At 33.3% G+C, this 21,133-nt stretch overlaps 2 protein-coding genes and 2 non-coding genes across 4 annotated transcripts; all 4 read left to right on the plus strand.

Moving 5' to 3' along the window:
- The first annotated feature begins 2,135 nt into the window (after positions 1 to 2,135).
- Trnar-acg (transfer RNA arginine (anticodon ACG)) lies at positions 2,136 to 2,208 on the plus strand. The gene has a single exon. It is a non-coding gene; the product is annotated as a tRNA-Arg (tRNA).
- A 4,526-nt stretch (positions 2,209 to 6,734) lies between these two features.
- Positions 6,735 to 6,807, plus strand: Trnar-acg (transfer RNA arginine (anticodon ACG)). The gene has a single exon. It is a non-coding gene; the product is annotated as a tRNA-Arg (tRNA).
- Positions 6,808 to 8,277: 1,470 nt separating this feature from the next.
- LOC132740774 (N-acetylneuraminate lyase-like) lies at positions 8,278 to 13,156 on the plus strand. Its single transcript, XM_060728764.1, has 10 exons — positions 8,278 to 8,375; positions 8,515 to 8,576; positions 8,809 to 8,879; positions 9,401 to 9,543; positions 9,906 to 9,981; positions 10,634 to 10,726; positions 11,557 to 11,696; positions 11,919 to 12,044; positions 12,242 to 12,284; positions 12,745 to 13,156. The coding sequence occupies exons 1-10, from the start codon at positions 8,367 to 8,369 to the stop codon at positions 12,906 to 12,908; spliced, it is 927 nt and encodes a 308-aa protein (XP_060584747.1). The 5' UTR covers positions 8,278 to 8,366; the 3' UTR covers positions 12,909 to 13,156.
- A 2,944-nt stretch (positions 13,157 to 16,100) lies between these two features.
- Positions 16,101 to 20,113, plus strand: LOC132740784 (N-acetylneuraminate lyase B-like). The gene is made up of 9 exons (XM_060728774.1): positions 16,101 to 16,203; positions 16,804 to 16,865; positions 17,121 to 17,191; positions 17,464 to 17,606; positions 17,738 to 17,813; positions 18,133 to 18,225; positions 18,756 to 18,895; positions 19,216 to 19,384; positions 19,838 to 20,113. Exons 1-9 carry the CDS (start codon positions 16,195 to 16,197, stop codon positions 19,993 to 19,995), a joined length of 921 nt encoding a protein of 306 aa, XP_060584757.1. The 5' UTR covers positions 16,101 to 16,194; the 3' UTR covers positions 19,996 to 20,113.
- The last annotated feature ends 1,020 nt before the right edge of the window (positions 20,114 to 21,133 follow it).

The raw sequence follows: 21,133 nt of genomic DNA on the forward strand, positions 1-21,133 counted from the left end.
AACTTCTTTAAAAAAATCTATACTGGGTAATTGATTTTTTTAAAAATATTGCATTCAAAATATAAATACATATACTATATAAATTTTTTTTTGGTTCGAAAGAAAGTGAACGATAGTTCGACATTCGACCGATGCGCAACGTGTTTTGGGTGAATCTTATTTACCGGGAAAAATTGCAATTTGCATAAATCATTCGAGACTTGGAGCTCACTGTTCTTGTCAGATCGTGTTGTGATCATCTTAGTATATGACAGGTGATTAATTACCTCAGTCAAGGGATTCCTGCTTGACCAATAGCATCTGGTACATCTGTGACGGGCGTTCAGTTGTACGTAACAAACGCGATCCCTGGAGGTGCACGTTCGATTAACCCGGTCAATAAGCAGCTGTGAATATAATTCTGCATAGCCGCTGGTAATCAAGCGCACTGATTCAATAATAAAATAAGAAACAGAAATTCTGCATGCAGCTTTTAATGCCTAATTTTCTAGGCTAAAATTTGTTTCTAGAAATAAATAAATCGTAAAATAATCTGAAAAAAATATCTCAGAAAATATTGAATAATCTTCCCACTTCAACTACCATGCAAATGTTTGATGAAAATCTGATGAATATCTGGCAAAGTTATTTGATTAGACTATAAATAGTGGTAGCAATTTGTTGCGTATTTACATATAATAATACTTGATGGGATCATAACAGCCATATGGTACGCAGGTAGATAAGTGCATTCGCCAGATTTACACCGTATACACAAGGTGTCAGCATTTTTTCATCGTAAAATTGGCGAGATCCCGGCTCCGTGGCGCCGAAAAGGGGGATCTATCCAAATAAACTTCAAACTAAGTCATTAATTGCTTTACTCTCGGTGTGAAGTTAAAGTTGAAAACATTGTATATGAAATTATTATGCTTTGATTGAGAATTTCATTTATTCATTTAAAGTATGAACAGGAAATAATGTTTTATAGCCACACGTTTTAGTTTTAGATCTTTATCGGTATTTTAAATATCACCACCAAATTGTGCGTGTCATTATTAATAGGCTAAGTATGAGTTGTTGTTAAAGAAGCGCCGTCTCGACCCATTAAAATACACAATAATAGATAAATACCTTATATTTTCTTTAACTATTGGATATTCATGGCGGTTATGAAAAAAATGTTATCGGCGGTTGTTCGACCTTTTTTTATTTTAAGAAATATTTAACTCTTAATTCGCCCGAATTTTGTTTTGTAAAGTATTTGATTTTGACTCAATTCAAAGGTAACTGTTGACTCACAAAATTATTAAAATGCCAGCACACGGCCATTATAAAAAGACTGGTACTCTTGCTATCTTAACCGCCGCCAATCTGTCTCACTCAGGCGCCTGATTATCACCTGTTCCTTTGATGCAATCTGTTAAGGGTGTCGAGAAATGACGTTAACCCGTCTTGCACAGTATTTAATAAATACACAAACTGAACAAATACGATTTCTCGTTCAATGGTTCATCCAATTCACACCTATTTCGTTTAGGGCAAAATAAAGCAAGTCGACTGTTTTAGGCGCCGACCAGTCTGCATACCTGCGCTTACTTATACCGGAGTAACACTATATTTGATCAACGGCTTCTTGTGCGACAAAAACCACTTGTAAGGCAATGTGGTTTTTTTAACAGTTTACTTTACGATTGTCGCAAATTAAAAGTGATCTGATTGGACGAGAGGTTTGACAAGAAGACGGTACCCGTGAAATGTAAAATTAAATATTATCACAAGGTCTGATTTATTTAAAACTCGATTTTATGTGTCATATGGAGACAGATGTCTCGATAAAAACTGAAATGATGGTTTACTTACTATCATATACAGACAGGTGCACTGTATTTCACAATTTTAAATACTGATAAAATAGCCTTATTCGGCAGACGATAAAAATATCGTTGTATGACGGCTATTGAAATTAATTAATCAAAAAACGTATCGTAGTTGGAAAAATAGTCCACTAACATGTGATAATTATTAAAATAACCTTGAAAATGTGTACGCCTCCAATTAAAGCAGAAATTAAAGACTTTTTTGGTTTAAAAGAAAAAGTAGCAAAATTAAATGAAAAAAAAACAGTGCTTTTCAGCAACTCAATTTAAAACGTAGGTCCCGTGGCCCAATGGATAAGGCGCCTGACTACGAATCAGGAGATTGCAGGTTCGAGTCCTGCCGGGATCGAATTTTTACTGGCAGGATATTTTATAGACATCATCATTAATAAGCTGCATCTTGTTTATGTGCAGTTTTCACCAAATACTGTAAATTCAAACTTATTTATGTGGTAAAATTATTTTTCGAAACTTTGCATTGAAAATGCCTATTATTTAAAAATTAAAAAAAATAAAGACCAAACAGCCAAAAAGTATCATTTGGACAGGCTGCTTGATCTTTTTTAGTGGTTTATGCAGCAACCCTCACCGCTAGTAAAATGCCGGGCCCTCATGAATAAGACATCTGACCACTGAGTTCGAATCGCACTGGAATCGCAATTTGTATTTCATTTTGCTTTCATTAGTATTGTTACCTTGAAAATAACCTTGTCTGTATTTGTATACATAAAGACATATTATTAAACATTGTATGATTACAAATAATAAAAAATAAGCACTTTTTTCAGCGACTTTGGGGTACATCTTATAATATGGAAGACGGACAAAACCCCACCAGTTAAAACCCCACCACTCAAAATTTTATAGAGTGGACAAAACCCCACCACTTAATTTTATAGAGTGGACAAAACCCCACCACTAAATTTCATTGAGTGGACAAAACCCCACCACTTATTAGGCAAGATTTGATGAATTATAATATATATAATATACACATATTTTTCACATTTTATTTTTTAATTTCAATATAACATTTGTGTAATATAAGAATGAACAATTTTATTAACAATGCATGTACATCTTGCATGTGCAATATGCAAAAAAGGTGTTACAAACTGTACACAAAAAACTTAATCCTAATCCTTGAAGAACAGAACAGATTATTTATTGATGTTTTGATTGCAAAAAAGGTGTTACAAACTGTAACTCCTTATTGATGAGTTGTTCACACATTATTTAGAGTTTCTGCTGATGCACAATTGTTTGTTTTTTAACATGTTTACAAGAAAGTTTAGTCCACTCTATAAAACTGATGTGGTGGGGTTTTGTCCACTCTGTAAAATTTAGTGGTGGGGTTTTGTCCACTCTATGAAATGAAGTGGTGGGGTTTTGTCCACTCTATAAAATTTTGAGTGGTGGGGTTTTAACTGGTGGGGTTTTGTCCTACATTCTATAATATTGTAGAGAGTACGACTTTGTGTGAAACAAGTTTTACTTAGCCTTTTATGATTCAAGAATATTTGCCCCTCCCCTGGTCATTTTCTCTCCTTTTGCCCTCGTTGATTTAGTCCGCACAACTAATGGAACATAATTTTTCTGTATTAAAACCTTAACAAATGTTGACTTTTTCTTTTTTTAAATATGTTCAAAAATTCTTTATTACCTTTCTTCGATTTATGCAAAGCGTTTAAAACACCTTTAATTTGAAAAGATAATATACATGTATGGCCATTTAAAGAATCGTCTGCTACATTTGTATTCGGTTACTATAGCTTCAGGGAATGGCATTTTTTTCAAGAATATTCTTTATTTTATTACAAGGCTTCCAAACCAAATGGGTTATCAGTTATTTATATCTTTCTCTGAGTGTAGTTTGCAGATGATTATTATTTTTATTTTATTTCTCACACAGATGTTACCAATATAATAAGATTTACTCGACTTTTGTTTTCCAACCTTTACAGCAATATTGCTATTTTTCATTTAAAAGGCCAGATGTTCCAACGGGATTATTACGTTTTTTGTTCTTCTCTCTTCTCAGAAATATTCCAATCATTATTTGTTCAGACATCGTGCACGCACCTGGGTTTTGCAGACGACAAAGAGAAAAAATCTGTCGGTAGCGGATGCAGAAGTGATTCCAAAGGGCGGGAAAAATAATGGATCTTTGCATCGATTGAAAAAGATGACAAGAAGTAATATGAAGATTGATTACCGCGCATGGCAAATTGCGCATGCCCAAAGATCTTTAATAAAAACATATGTTTATTTTACCTACCATTGCAAATTAAAATTTATAGATGTTTTACTTAATAATATTTTTTCTTCATTTTCTCTTATTTGGCATTTGACTGTATACACGTGGTCTGCATTAATAGATTATACGTATAGCATATTGCCCATATACAATTTAAAAAAAAAACTTTTGAAACTCATTAAAGAAGCATGCCTCTAGATTAATGCTCATTTTCTTGATTTTTTTTTAAATGTAGTAAAATGAAAAATATTGTCAAGCACGTACGTACATGTATGTACGTACCTGTGTCAAGTGAACAAATGAACAAAGAAGGTAATTTACACATTGCGAAAAGCGCTTAAAAATCACGGAAATTACCAAAGATCAGAATATGCAAAAATAGCCCTTACTGCGTTAGTCATTAGGTAGAAATATGGTGATAAATACAGTAAAATCAGTCATGAATTGCATGTAACGTGTAAATTATATCTTATATCTTGAATATCGTGAATATTTTTACTTTCTTAAAATCTTATTACATTTTTCTAAAGGTAGATTTTCTTGAAATATTTTGGCTTATCTGGAGGCATGCAGCTTTAAGGAACTGATCACTCGATGTTTCGAGAAACAACTAAAGTCTGTATTTATTTCCTCTTTTTTTGTCTTAATTCAGGTAAAATATCACAACCGGACTGCAATTTACGGGATAAAACGTGTCCAATTCCCATCAGTCAAAAATTGCATTTAACATTAACCGATGTGATATAAATGAAACCAATGTCTAATTAATAAACATCATCGCCATTTCTCCACATTGTTAAGCAAGTTGATATCTTTTGGAATATCTTTTAATATCCTCCACGAAGGAAACTTTTATATACAGGTATGCACACCCTTACTGTAATTCTCACAGAATGAAAGTCTAAATTAAATACGGAGGTCGTGGTTCTCTGATGAGATATTCCGGAATTAGGTAAAAACACGACGAGCACATGTAACTACTAAAATACTGACTTAATTGCGAGTCAAAGAACCAGTTATTTCTCATTAAAAGGTGTAACTTGCATTACCCACCAAAAAATAAATTTCCGTCTAGAGAAAGTCGCCCATCTGGTTTTGTCACACCAATAAATTGTAGTTTTTTATTGTAAATTACTGTTAGATATAAAGTAAATCAGTATACTAGTATCATAAACTAACGGAGACTGATTTCTATATTCCCCTAGGTACTGTACTCAACAGATTTTCTAGATTTATCATCAATTTCATCAAATACTTGTTGAAATGTTGGCAATCAGTGTTATAATATAAATCACATACATTCGGGGTAATTGCCTGCGAAGAAATGCACCTGTCACCTTCCATCAAAATGCTTGCTCAATGGCACATGTTCTTTTTTTGTTATTATTTAATCAATTTTCAGTACCTCTCGTGTATTTTAATTAATTTTGTATTCTATGATTCTCTGCTTATTTATACTGTAAAGCAAACATTACATTTCTAAACTTGCACAAAATATGATAATGAAAAATGATATGAATTGGCTAAAAACACAAACAAAATAACCCCTTAAAGAAAAAATTATTCCATCTTAATATCTTTTTTTTTATATCAAAAATAGCAGTTTAGCCCTCCTAATTGTTGCTATCATTTCAAATTATTCCAGACACAAAATGAATTGATACGCCAGAAACTGTGACCCTGTGACCTCCTTATTGCATTGTTGATCTTATTGCACTGTTGATAAGAAAATATAAATTTAATATTAGATATTTTAATAAATCAATATTTTAAAGATATGTTTTATGTTGGATAAAAATGGTCAACGGCAGCTTTCACAAAACTTTCGACTCAGGTTTGGAAATGCACGGTCTTTAATTTGTTGATACGCAATTCAGGCATAAATGATAATTAAATTATTTATAATTATCATTATCATTATTCAATATAAATTTGTCTCTTTCATGAGATAACTTCGTGATCGACCTATTATAAGAAGTGATCTGCTGATTCTATTATCGTCATGTATAGTGATTACAGGTATGTTGATTACAGGTTGCTGATTATACAGGTGTTAATATGTGTCTTATCGTCTGTTGATATAATGCCAACATACACAGTGTGAACGATGCTGCCAACTATAGCATTGTTACCTGGCGTCACAGATCTACCACGTTCACTCCACTATTGTCGATTTCCTTAATACAGTGCACGAAAGTTCGAGCAATGTAACAGCCGCGTTCCAGTGGTCAGCAATAAATCGTCGTCGTCAACATATAAAATAAATATCTTTCTAATTCGATTATTTTTTAAAACAATATTATATTTTTATTCAATACCACAAATAAAGTTACTGCAATATTTTGGGTATTCGACCTAAATCTATAGCTCTCTTTTCCATTTTCAAAATTAATCGTGTATAATTTATGACAAAAAGTTTTGTTTTAGAATAAAGGTCAAGTATGACATAAATTTGTACATGAATAAAGGGAGACAATAGTTAACACCAACTGCTAAAACCTTTTGACGATAAGGCCGACAGAGTTGTTTTTCCTTTATTTTATTTTTCTTTGCTTTACAACGGTGATGCTTTATAGCATAACTGTTGTACACATGTTAATTCTTGAAAGTACCCAATTGGTCTCGTGGCCCAATGGATAAGGCGCCTGACTACGGATCAGGAGATTGCAGGTTCGAGTCCTGCCGAGATCGTACTATTTTAGTGAAATGTAATAACTCCACATTTTATCCTTTTTTTTGTTCGTGACTAAAGTATTTGTCTAAAATAAGAATAACGTAGCATTTGAATATTTTTGCAAATAAATGAACAATGGTTTATGCTGAAATGAAACATAAAGTAATGATTGATCTATTTGAAAGACCCTGATTTCATTAATCTCGTCTGATATTTCATGTATAAACGAAGATATGCTGAGTTATAAACATTTAACATATTAATAGTACATGATATTAATTATTATTATTTTACTGAATGATCTTTTTCCAGAAACGCATTGCTGAAAGAAATTAAGTTTGTTTTATTTTTTGTTCTGATTTGAATATTACCATTTCTAAAACAGATTAGAATTGCATTGTACAAATATTTTGCAATTAAACTTAATTGTTTTCCATAGTAAAGTCCGGACAAGGAAAGAAATAAAAACAGTATATTTGTTTTTAACCCAGTTTCTCAAGTTTTATCAAGTTTACAATTTCCGGAACCAGGAAATGCAAAGAATAGCAAATTGAAGTGTTAATTGTCGACTTAATAAGAATGCATGATTTAATTTACTTCTTTTATCAAATATATATAACACAATAATTCAAAACATTCATTTTGATACAGAAGATCTTAGATAATTATATGTGTAATATGGAAAAATATTGAATTGATATCGACATTAATTGATTGAAAGATATTGATAGATATCTATAATGGGATGATTATAATATGTATTTGATATGATGGTGTGTATACTGTAGACTTAATGAGGGTCCATCTGCCCTTTCAGGCAATGAGGATACAGACCCCGGGATATTATCATAAATACAATTTTAAGTTTATGTGTAACTTTGACTTTCTGCTGTGATGTTATACTTTTTCTATACATATTTGAGCCGCGTCACGACAAAACCAACATAGTGCGTTTGCGACCAGCATGGATCCAGACCAGCCTGCGCATCCGTGCAGTCTGATCAGGATCCATGCTGTTCGCTATCAGTTTCTCTACTTGTTATAGGGTCTGTAAGCGAACAGCATGAATCCTGATCAGACTGCGCGGATGCGCAGGCTTGTCTGGATCCATGCTGGTCGCAAATGCACTATGTTGGTTTTGTCATGACGCGGCTCATATATATTACTTGTTTATTTGAACAGTGCTGGCGTGGCATAGGACTTAACTAACCAAATAAATATTACACCTAGCTATCATGAACTATGTATATGATGCAATTATTATTACCTATACAAAGATTCTTCTACAAGAACATGCATGCATTATGGGTCCATCTACTATATAAATCTAATTGAAACATTGAGCAATGTTCTTAACGGATTATTAAAATGTTCTAATATCTTAACTTTAGTTTTAAGAAGAAGCTAACCAAAACGTGACTGACCATTTTAAGATAAAGTTTAGATGATACAGATATATGCAGGTACATACATGATATACCTATATATATTGCTGTACCTGTAGTGTTACAATTTAACCCTAATCCATGCCTTAACTAGACACGATAACAATTCAAAGTGCACTGATACTTTCAAAATGGCGAATGTAAGTATACTATCTTCTTATACTGACAAAAAAAATCCTTAAAATGAAATTACATTTTGGTGATAAAACTCTGTGGTGATATATATTGTGTTTTCGTCATTCCCCTTTTAATTTATCTAATGTTAAGCATATTTTACAGGTAAGCACATTTCGACTTAAAGAACTGATTGCAGCACCATTTACTCCCCTTAACCAAGATGGGTAAGTCTTTTTTCGTTATATGTATGGTGTCCTATAATAGCCACCATTTTCGCTAAATCCATAAACAAATAACAATAGAGGACAATTAGCGTTTTCATGTACTGTTAACTTTGAAGGAAATCATTCAATTTTAAAAACTTTAATATTGACTTCAACGTATTGTTTTGACACTCCATTACAAGTATATCTTTATATAGATATGTATGTTTCTTTTTTATCATTTCTATCTTAGGGAGATCAACTATTCGTTGTTGGCACAATATGCCGATTACATGGTGAACACAAACTTTACAGGAATTTTCAGTAAGTAATATAATATCATAACGTCGGTTGTTAAATACAGTACAGTAAATGCATTATTTCAATGATTTAAAAAAGTATTTATCTTAAGTTATTCCTGGGACATACGATAACGTATGTCCCAGGTTATTCATAGCAATATACTAGTACTTAATCAAACACACCGAACACCGAGTAATGTCCATAAGAATTGGTGTTACAAGATGTCGCAGAATATATAGGGAAATTGCATTTGCCATTCTGAACTCGCTTTCAGTACATGTTTTATGTTAACATAGTTAGCGTATGTATGTAACAGTTTTTTTCCTAATAAAGGGTAGGTTAAAAAAATTATGCAAGTTTTACTGATAACAATTAAGAAATTACTATTATGATTTATTATGTCTATACATTTGAAAAGGTAAACCGCTTATTATGTAGCACAGTCATGCGCATCATTAATTAATATTATCAGTGAGTTCATGTACACTTCTTTTTGAAAGATATGTATTTTTATTTGTAATTAATTTATTAAATACGTGCAGTTAATGGATCGTTAGCTGAAGGTTTGTCTATGACGCTTGATGAAAGAAAGCGTCTAGCTGAAGCATGGATGAAAGCGTCTGACGGAAGATTACAGGTGGTTGTACATGTCGGCACAAATTGTATCAAGGATGCACAAGAACTGGTATACTCTCTCACAAAACTGTTGTTATCATGTTGTTTAAATTAACTTCGATATTTTCAATTAAGTAACTATTCCTTTATTATTTTAGACGCTAAGGTTGGGTCCTTTAAATTAACTGGAGAAAAAAGAAAGAAATTTTGATTTATTTGGACAAGTCAAGGATATCGTCAAGGATACATTTCAATAATGATTTTCCCGTTACTCCTTCAAAGGAAGCACATCCTTCTCATTAGCGTTCCATGACAAACATGGATCAACATATATAACAGTTTGTAAATTTCTTTCAATCCCCCCCCCACCCCCACCATTTCATCTTTTCTCATCATATCTGTCACTGTATTAATTTGTTGATATTTTTTTAGGCTCGTCATGCAGAAGAAATTAAAGTGGACGCCATTGCAGCTTTCTCGCCATCATACTATAAACCAGAAAATGAAGGTATATTATTTTTTAACTAAATTGATGACTTGTAGATATATTTGCATGAAATATATCAAAAAGCAAAATACAAGCCATTTCCATGGAACATCACGTCAATCTGCACCTCTCTGGATTGCTGGAAGTACTGGGCACAACTCATCATGTCCTATATGTCAAACTTTTAAAGATCCTGTGTGTTGTAATTGAGGTTTAATACCACACTTAAGTGAAATTATATATATGCATATAATTATATACTTAATTAAAAAACAATTTTCAAACATCGAAGAATATGCAAAATATGTACTGCAAATATTTGTACATATTATATGTATTCATTAAAATATATGCATTCATTTCTTATTGAAAAAATTGACTTAGACTTTATAGAAAATATTTTTTTTATTTCCTCCCTTTATTTACTTGAAACGTTTAATTCGGTAATATCTTTATAAATAATGCTTTTTGGAACCTACAAAATTGACAAATCTTAATTTGAGCATCATATTTATGATATAAAACCATAAAAGATTGTGTTACAGGATCTTTAAACGTGATATGTTTTAAATGTATTTTTACGACGATTTTGTACTTATTGTTTTAAAAAAGAAAAGTTATATGCAAAATATTGCTATAAAGATGTAAAACAAAATTATTTTATTCATTTTAGAGGTATTGTTAGAAGTGATGAGTCAAATATCGTCTGCAGCACCGAACACGCCCTTCTACTACTACGACATAAACTTCTGCACAGGCTTATATAGTAAGTTACTCTGTGGTACTCTTTTTCCCTATGGGTCAGATTGAAAGCTCTTTCTTAGGAATTATTTAAACCTTGCAGGTAAAAGAACATCTTAGGCAGAAAAATTGGTGATCGACAACTTGGTTTTTGAGTTATCTGCCCTTGAATTCTATTTTGTTTGCTTGTTTAGGTAAATTCATGGCCAGATAACCTATAGATAAGCTGAAAAATCTTATTGTTTACTATTTGGTTCTTTTTAATAGTTTATCCTTGGTCACAATACAAATTTTAAAGAAAAAGGCCGCGCGTGCTAACCTACATTTTTAATTATCTTTCCCTATTAGTACAAAAATAAAAAATAGAAAAGAACATATTCATGGGTAGATAACTAGGGAAGGTGATCAGATCCCACTTTTTTTTCGATTAAAATGTTTCTCTTGTTATGTTCTAAAATTCAGCTAATGAATAATAAGAAAGAGTTTTCATTCTGCCTATACATGTATATCCGTATGAACATTGTAGAAGAGGTCTTTAAAGAGTGGCTCGTGCGCCAACGGGGAATTCGCGTGTTTCTTACCATGTTTTGTCTTTAGACGAAAAGGATCTTTTAGAGTTTAGATGAACTCAATGAAGCTGTTTGTTTTATCCTTATTAATACAATGACGAAGCTGTTCTTATTAAAAAATATGTGTCTTATTTAATCTATAAACCGATTCTGATAACAAAACAAAATTCATTCACAAGATACCTATAATCTTAAAGATATGACTGGGAAATAGTCTAGCCATGCATTCATTGTCTTAAAGAATTATTTCCTAATCACCCAATTGCAACTTAATTTAACATTGCAGTAAATGCTCGGAAGTTTATGGAAATGGCAAAGAAGAAAATTCCAACTTTGAGAGGTCTGAAGAATTCCTCGCGTGAGTTACCAGACGCCCATGCTGTGACAAAAGTTGAAGACTGTCAGGTTCTAATTGGTACAGATGTGGTGAGTACTGAAATAAATAATGAATGATGATCACTACACTGTTTACTTCCTCACTAAACTATATTTTACCGAATTCATACGAAAAATCAAGTGTTAAACCTTATTGTATGGACACAGATTTCATGAAGCTTATCAGTAACATAAAAACATCTTTAGATAAGATCATCAATATATTTTTAACAATAGCAACAAATATGCATGCGTTATATCTTTATATTTCAGCAATATTTAAGTTGTCTTGCTCTGGAAATGCCCGGTGTTGTGGTAGCGTCGTATCTTGGTAACGTTTTCTCAGACATGAGGAAAGCATTTGACTCTGGAGACGTCACAACAGCACGGAAACTTCAGGTATCATATTAGATTATCATAAAGCATAATAATTATACAATGCTATACATTTGTATTAACTTTTCGAGTTATGTACAAGTAAGAGCATATTATATTCCTAGAAAATGTGACAGTCTTTTGTTGCAACTTATACAAAATGCTTATCAATAAACTTAAAACAAATTCGGACGGTGAACTTTGTGTCTTCTCTTTTGCAGAATACTGCCGAGGCTGTCAATAGCATCAGGGCAAAATATGGAGGTAATGGCTATTCTATTAAATATATTTACCCCCAAAGCGCATTCAATTAGATTCTGAAGAAAGAGAATTTAACTTTTCTTAAAACCTGACACTAATCATATGTTTTAAATGCATTTTTATTAAACTATCCTTCATGGCTGACCTGAAGTACTTCAACATCCAAATTTGTCACAGAATATACAATGAGTCAGGAAAATCTAGATTAAGTGAAGAATAATGAAGAACACTGAACGGTGGCAGGGTTACTGATTCTCTCTGATACTGTTTATCACTGAATTCTGCACGCATTTGTTTTAAATTTTCAACATAGCAATCAAAATCATAATCTGCATGGATTTGTTTGTAAGTGTATCACTACCAGTTTATTCTTTACTCTAAATACAACACTTTTCTTAAAAATTAACTAGAGAGTAGTTCCTTTTTCAACTTTATTGTGAAAGAGATGATATATATATTTCAGGGGGAATCAACGTTGCAAAGTACATCTTTAAAATATTGACGGGAATGGATGTGGGTCCGGTACGTCTTCCTCTACGACAGATGTCGCTAGACCAGTTTGAAAATATGAAGAAAGACTTTAATTCTGCTGACCTAGTTAACATATCACAGCCTAGAGAACAGTGAAATAATTATGCATGTAGTAATGTTTGAGTTGAGACTATCCTTTTATGTTATAACATTGTATTCAGGAATGAATATTGTGACATGTACTAGTATTATAACAGTATGTAATAGGCTTATTTCTATGTTTAATTACATGTACGTATGTTTCTTGTAATAAAATATAGTATCCGCCTTTGATTCAAATGTGCGGTTATCCTTGAAAAATAAATAGATAAAAACAAATAAAAGTATACATGTATTGTTCATTAGTAGCGTTAGATTTCTATTCTCTGCGTGTCACGGTTCAGAACTGTCCACCAGAGGGAGTCAATGTGTTAATGGTCGGATAGCTAAATCGGAAGATCCGCTGAACGGACTCGAGTCCCGGTCAGGTTTCCCATCTTGTTCACCGTGACACTGGTGCCAACGGTGATATAAAAATACTGAAATACATTAACGGATTGTAAACACATGTATTGGCAAAAGTAACAATTAAAAAACTTACCTGACTTTTATTGGTAAAGATATACAATGTAGGTTATATCATCAGAAATTAGGTTCTCTAAGATACATATATTTATATCATTGAGATATGATATCAGAGTATTCAGAGTTTTTTTGTTACATTAAAAAGTACAGAAAACAATGATATCCCATCAGTGGTACAGGAGGTACGAATCATTATTATATCCCATCAGCGGGTACAAAAGGTATGATATCTCATAATCGAGTACAGGGTGGTATGCTATCTCATAAGCGAGTACAGGGTGGTATGATATCCCATAAGAGAGTACAGTACAGGAAGGTATGATATCTCATAACCAAGTAGAGGGTGGTGTGATATCTCATAAGCGAGTACAGGGTAGTATGATATCTCATAATCGAGTACAGGGTGGTATGATATCCCATAAGAGAGTACAGTACAGGAAGGTATGATATCTCATAACCAAGTAGAGGGTGGTGTGATATCTCATAAGCGAGTACAGGGTAGTATGATATATCATAAGCGAGTACAGGGTAGTATGATATCCCATAAGAGAGTACAGTACAGGAAGGTATGATATCTCATAACCAAGTAGAGGGTGGTGTGATATCTCATAAGCGAGTACAGGGTAGTATGATATCTCATAAGCGAGTACAGGGTAGTATGATATCCCATAAGAGAGTACAGTACAGGAAGGTATGATATCTCATAACCAAGTAGAGGGTGGTGTGATATCTCATAAGCGAGTACAGGGTAGTATGATATCTCATAAGCGAGTACAGTACAGGAAGGTATGATATCTCATAATCGAGTACAGGGTAGTATGATATCTCATAAGCGAGTACAGGGTAGTATGATATCTCATAAGCGAGTACAGGGTGGTATGATATCCCATAAGAGAGTACAGTACAGGAAGGTATGATATCTCATAACCAAGTAGAGGGTGGTGTGATATCTCATAAGCGAGTACAGGGTAGTATGATATCTCATAAGCGAGTACAGTACAGGAAGGTATGATATCTCATAAGCGAGTACAGTACAGGAAGGTATGATATCTCATAATCGAGTACAGGGTAGTATGATATCTCATAAGCGAGTACAGGGTAGTATGATATCTCATAAGCGAGTACAGGGTGGTATGATATATCATATGCGAGTACAGGGTAGTATGATATCTCATAAGCGAGTACAGTACAGGAAGGTATGATATCTCATAAGCGAGTACAGTACAGGAAGGTATGATATCTCATAAGCGAGTACAGGGTAGTATGATATATCATAAGCGAGTACAGGGTAGTATGATATATCACAAGCGAGTACAGGGTGGTATGATATATCATAAGCGAGTACAGAAAGGTATGATATCTCATAACCGAAAGAGGGTGGTATCATATCTCATTAGCGAGTTCAGGAAGATACGATATCTCATAAGCGAGTACAGGGTGGATTATATCTCCTAATAGAGTACAGGGTGGTCTGATGTCTCATAAGCGAGGACAGGGTGATATGATATCTCATAAGCGAGTACAGACAGGTACGAATTCTCATTAGCGAGTTCAGGATGGTATATGATATCTCATTAGCGTGTCCAGGGTGGTATGCTATCTCATAAGCTAGAACAGACAGGTACGAATTCTTATTAGGGAGTTCAGGATGGTATATGATATCTCATTAGCGTGTCCAGGGTGGTATGCTATCTCATAAGCTAGAACAGACAGGTACGAATTCTCATTAGCGAGTACAGAAAGGTATATGATATCTCATTAGCGAGTCCAGGGTGGTATGATATCTCATAAGCTTGTTCAGGAATGTATGATATCTCATATGCGAGTACAGAAAGGTATGATATCCGATCAGCGAAAACGGAAAGGTATGATATCTCATAAGCGAGTTCATTAAGGCATGTTATCTCATCAGCGAGTACAGAAAGGTATGATATCCCATCAACGCGTACAGAGTGGTATGATATCTCATAAGCGAGTTCACAGGGTGGTATGGCTTCACATTAGAGTGGAGAGAATGCTATCCCATCAGCGAGAACTGAAAGGTATGATATCTCAAAAGCGAGTGCAGAAAGGTATGATATCTCATAAGGGAGTTCAGGGTGGTATGGCTTCATTTCAGAGTAGAGAGAAAGGTGTGATATCTCATCAGCGAGAACTGAAAGATATGATATCTCAAAAAAGAGTGCAGAAAGGTATGCTATGTCATAAGCGAGTTTGGGGAGGTATTATATCTCAAAAGCTAGTACAGAAACGTATGATATCTCATAAGCGAGTGCAGAAAGGTATGGTATCTCATAAGCGAGTACAGAAAGGTATGATACAGAAAGGTGCAAATTCTTATTAGCGAGTACAGGTATATAATATATATGATATCTCATTAACGAGTCCATGGTGGTATGATATCTCATAAGCAAGTTCAGCAATGTACCTATGATATCTCATATGCGAGTACAGAAAGGTATGATATCCGATCTGCGAATACAGAAAGGTATGATATCTCATAAGCGAGCTCAGTAAGGAATGGTATCTCATCAGCGAGTATAGAAAGGTATGATATCTAAACAGCAAGTTCAGGGTGGTATGGCTTCAGATCAGCGAGAATGGAATGGTATGATATTTCATCAGGGAGTACAGACAGAAATATATGATATATAGTACATGTCAAAAGATTAAAAAAAACTTTCATTTTATGTACATGTAGTTTACACTGATAACATGATACAATATTTAAAAGTCAATAGTGTCTTAGTTTCAAAGGTGTTTGAAGAAGATAGCCGAGGTTAATTATATAGGTAGACAGAAACACAGTCAGTTTATCATGTCTGAGGTAAGACAATTTATAATTATAAAAAAATAACCTTTGTAACTGTAATTAATTATAACGAAATATTCTTAGCTTTACTGCTTGTTTTTCAATATACATGTAGATACATATATACACATTTTACTTTATCGTCGTGCTACTTCACAATGACGTTTTTCACGCTTTGATATACAATGTACGAGATAATACATTAATTACATGTTTTGCAAAAACATTGCACGTGCATCTAATGCTCGTTAAAATTCCGCCAGTTACGTGTCATATAAAATTTAATAGGCGCCAGTATGACCAGTCAGCAAAAGGTTTCGTTACTTTAAATGACGAAATTGTCCTAATAGATATGAGCCGCGCCATGACAAAACCAACATAGTGCGTTTGCGACCAGCATGGATCCAGACCAGCCTGCGCATCTGCCAGTCTGATCAGGATCCATGCTGTTCGCTTACAAACCCTATAACAAGTAGAGAACAGCATGGATCCTGATCAGACTGCGCGGATGCGCAAGCTGGTCTGGATCCATGCTGGTCGCAAACGCATTATGTTGGTTTTGTCATGGCGCGGCTCAATTATGAGCTAAACAGTCACTTATTTTTATTCTTTCAGATAGCAAATTTCCAAGTGAAGGGTCAGATATGTGCCCCATTTACACCTATGAAGGACGATGGGTAGGCATATTGCATGTTCATATCTTAAAGAAAACCCTTGACTGACAAATTATTGTGTTTCTCTGAGTAAAAAAACAATTTAATTTTGCAATATAATGAAGACTTATTTGAGCTGCTTCTTTATAAATCTACCAGCATTCTTTTATGCATAAATTATGCAATTTCATCGATAATATTTAATGATTCTGCTATATTAATATCTTTCTATCCATTGACATTGTTCTAAAATTATATTGTACATACTTGTCATTTCAGGGAAATAAATTACACGTTTGTAAAGAAATATGCAGATTATCTTGTGCAAACCCATTTCACGGGAGTTTTTGGTAAGTATGCGTGTATAATATTAGAGGAAAATGTACATGGTAATGTGTCTCAAAGAATTTTGCATCAAATAAAACAAGATGTTGCCAGGGCAGTTTTACAGTTATGTAGGCAAAACGTTAGATGAAGAATTTATAATGATTCTATATTATGATCCAAAGAGGATGCAAGAACACACATTTACATCTATGTTCATGACATTTATTAATGGAACAGTAGCATGTTAACCATACAGTCGTAATTTACAGAAATAAAAATATAGTTGTATTTATAGTAAATGGTTCAATGGCTGAGGGAGCATCTTTAACCCTGGATGAAAGAAAGCGCATGTCTGAAACTTGGATGGAAGCATCTGGTGGTCGGCTAGAAGTCATTGTTCATGTTGGAACTAACTGTATAAAGGACTCACAAGAACTAGTAAGTCCAGATAACTCGTTGTTGAAAACTATGTCGAACTTTTCATCCATTCTTTGAATTACCAACTAATGTAGTAATTTGTAATCAAATACATTAAGGTAATAAGGTAGAAAGACTTGTTGTATTTGCAGGCTAGGCATGCGGAGAAGACTGGGGCATCTGCGATAGCTGCATTTAGTCCGTCCTACTATAAACCGGAAAATGAAGGTACATGTTTTACAATCGTTAACTGACGCTTTAACTGACTTTTTACAGTCATTTAGACAACTGATAACAAAAAAGAAGAAAAAATTGCAGTTCTGTGTAAAATAGTTCAGACTGATATTTCGTCATTGCATACTGATTACAAAAATGCTTCTTGAACATATCTTTCTTCTTATTATTGTAATCTTTAATTTGCGTTTTCTTTTCTTTTTCATGGGAAATAATATAAAGTAATGTCAAAGCATGTGTTTGTGTAGGGTATAACCAATGACCCAAACCTATAAAATAAACAGGTATTTCATTATCTTTGTTTGAATTTCAGAGGTACTGGTCGAGGTGCTGGCGGAAATTGCAGGGGCAGCACCAAAAACACCATTCTATTTCTACGAAATTAACTTTATGACCGGAGTAAACGGTATGCAATATCTAAATCACTTATTTTATGATCAATAAGGATATTTAAGGAAAAATCAGATGTGAAACAAAAATATAGATTTATAGGAAATTGTTTATCGCAATACCTAAAATCCATGCTTTTGATTAATAGCTGAAATTCGTTGAGTTTTACAATAGTTGAAGTTTAAAGTTAACATTTAAAGCCCAATGCCTGTCTAGTTTCTAACTTGATGTCAATATTCCACTTCTAGTACAATGTTAGTTGTTTCTTTATAAAACTGTATTTTTTTTCTAGTCAAATAAAAGTTTAGTTTTCTGTCCGATTATATTTCAATGACAGTAATTATTCAGTTTTAGCCATTAAAGCTATTACAAAATATGTCTATTAGTCCAATACAATTGAAGTCTCTAGCCCCATGTAAGTTAAGGTGTGTTTTCTTTTTTCTTCCCTAGTTTCCTTTTATGTAAAATGCTAACAGGTTAAGATATGGTTACTCGTATATAATAGGATTAGGAATGTTGTTTTAGAGATCTAATATATTGTTTTAGTGAACACACGTAAATTATGTGAGCTGGCTCTGAAGAAGATACCAACTTTCCGGGGACTGAAACATTCAAAGCGAGAAATACCGAGTCTACACGACTGTTCTATGGTAGATAATCTGCAGGTCCTTGTTGGGACAGACTTTGTATGTATAGCTGTATAATCATGATTAATTAAATATATTATATATATAAATATCAACATATAAGGCGTTTGAGATCAAATAACATTACTTATCACAAGGGGTTGTACTGAACAACACCACAACCACCAACGACGACAACGATGATGATGATGACGATGATGATGATTATAAAGTCGCTGCAGCTGTTACGCAAATAGTAAACAAAAAGCAACAAAAGAAGTAGTTAAAACACCCAATGACTTTGTAATTATAAGTTGGATTTTCAAGTACATGTGTATATTAAACTCGTATTGTAGTGGTATATTGTTTGACTTTTTCAGCAGTACCTCAGTAGTCTTGCTGTAGGGATAACAGGCATAGTAACAGCGTCATATCTTGGCAACATAACACATGACATGAGAACAGCGTTTGAAGCAGGTGACATTCAGAAAGCAAGGGGAATACAGAAAACGTCCCACGCTATCAATAATATTCGATTCAAATATGGAGGTACGTACGTGCGCGCGCGTGCGTTAGCGCTCGTGCGTATTTGTGGGCGTGTGCATTTGTATCTTACTGTAAAGCAGCGTATTCAAAACAGAAAACAATAAGTGCCATGCTGGCAATGTCTTATTTACTAAGTAAACTGGTCTTTCATTCTAAAATTAAATAATTATGTGAATCTAAAGTATAAAACAACAATCATAAAAATAAAACATTTCATAATAGATCTATATATTCAGAGAATTTAGAATATAAAGATATACAAGGTTAAGTTTAATCTACATTAAAATTCCTGTTTCTTTAGTTTCAATTTATGAAATATGTTTGTCAGTTAAAATCAGACTAATATTACAGACGGGTTTATGGTAACCAGATTTAAGACCATTCAGACATACTTATCATTATACCAATGCAAGTTTTAATATTAATATCTTTTCATCATGTTTATGTCATTTATAGGTTCTGCGAGAACATGTAAAGCTATGTTTAACATATTGTCTGGAATGGATACAGGACCAGTTCGTCTCCCGCTTAGAAATTTGACAGCAGACGAATACAAAAATATGAAGAAAGATTTCACAGACGCTGGACTCGCAGGAATTGCTGCATTAAAATAGCTATGAAAGTTTGCGTTCGTGAAAGTACGATTTTTATGTTGAGGTGAAATGTCGTACAGAAACTTTTTAAAGTTTTGGGAAAAATAAATCTTTCAATAAAGATATGATTATTCCTGAATCTGGTTTTAGTTGATTTACTATGAAACTACTGTATTGCTTTAAATTAAATGAATGAATTAAATGAATAACTGTAGTCACTTCTGGGAAATTGGTATTTATATATACATGAAAGTACATGTATAGAGTATTAATGGTTCTTCAATTCGGTATTTGATCAAAGCACAGTAAACAAGCATGTTGTTACTTCTCAAATCAAAGCACAGAAGGCGCTGAATTTTTTTGGGTCTCAGAATGTCAGAAAGATGAAGGTTGTGAGATTATAAACCAATTTGTTTTGTATAGTGCCACCAGTGCTTTCCAGCGTTTAAATTGTAGTTAATTGGCTTTAAGACTTATTGCAACACTGACATTCAATTCAATGTTTATTTGATTTAAACAATTTGAAAAAAAAAGAGTTGCCTTCCTGGATTTGAACTCAAGATCCCTCGGCCACGGTGAAGTTATATGTAAAAGGCCTGATAAGAAAACCATATTATTCTAAATTAGGGTTTGTAACCCTTATTATTTCGGCGCTAACTGTTGTTTAACACAGACGTTAATAATCTAAGCATGTATATCTATAAAGGATAAAACAATATTAGAAATCTTCGACCATTCGGGAATTATTTTGCTTGAAAATTAATGCGCCTGTCATTTGACCATCTTTACGCAGTGATCTCCCCTGAATTTTTTCGGCGTTAGTGTACATATAAAGGGAAGTAACCGCTTCAAAAAAGCGACCTACTTTCGGCATTTGCAACTAACAGCATCAGACTCTGAAATTTCACTGGTCTGACGACCCAAACAAATAAAAACTATTACAATAAGCTATGAAAAAATGCCATATTGTTTCCAATTTTACGTGTCGTCTGCTAGAGCGATGTCATACCTGTAAAAAAATGGAATAGTACATGTACATGTCGGAGGGAAAATACAATGTCGCCGTACGTAATAAAAAACACATAAATTGTATCTAAAATGAGTTATGTAACACTTTTATTGTCTGTATACAACATATTAAAATTAGTTAGTATTAAAT

The sequence above is a fragment of the Ruditapes philippinarum genome, unplaced genomic scaffold (assembly GCF_026571515.1).
Source record: "Ruditapes philippinarum isolate M1 unplaced genomic scaffold, ASM2657151v2 ctg179_1_1_1_1, whole genome shotgun sequence".
NCBI classification, from domain to species: Eukaryota; Metazoa; Mollusca; class Bivalvia; order Venerida; family Veneridae; genus Ruditapes; species Ruditapes philippinarum.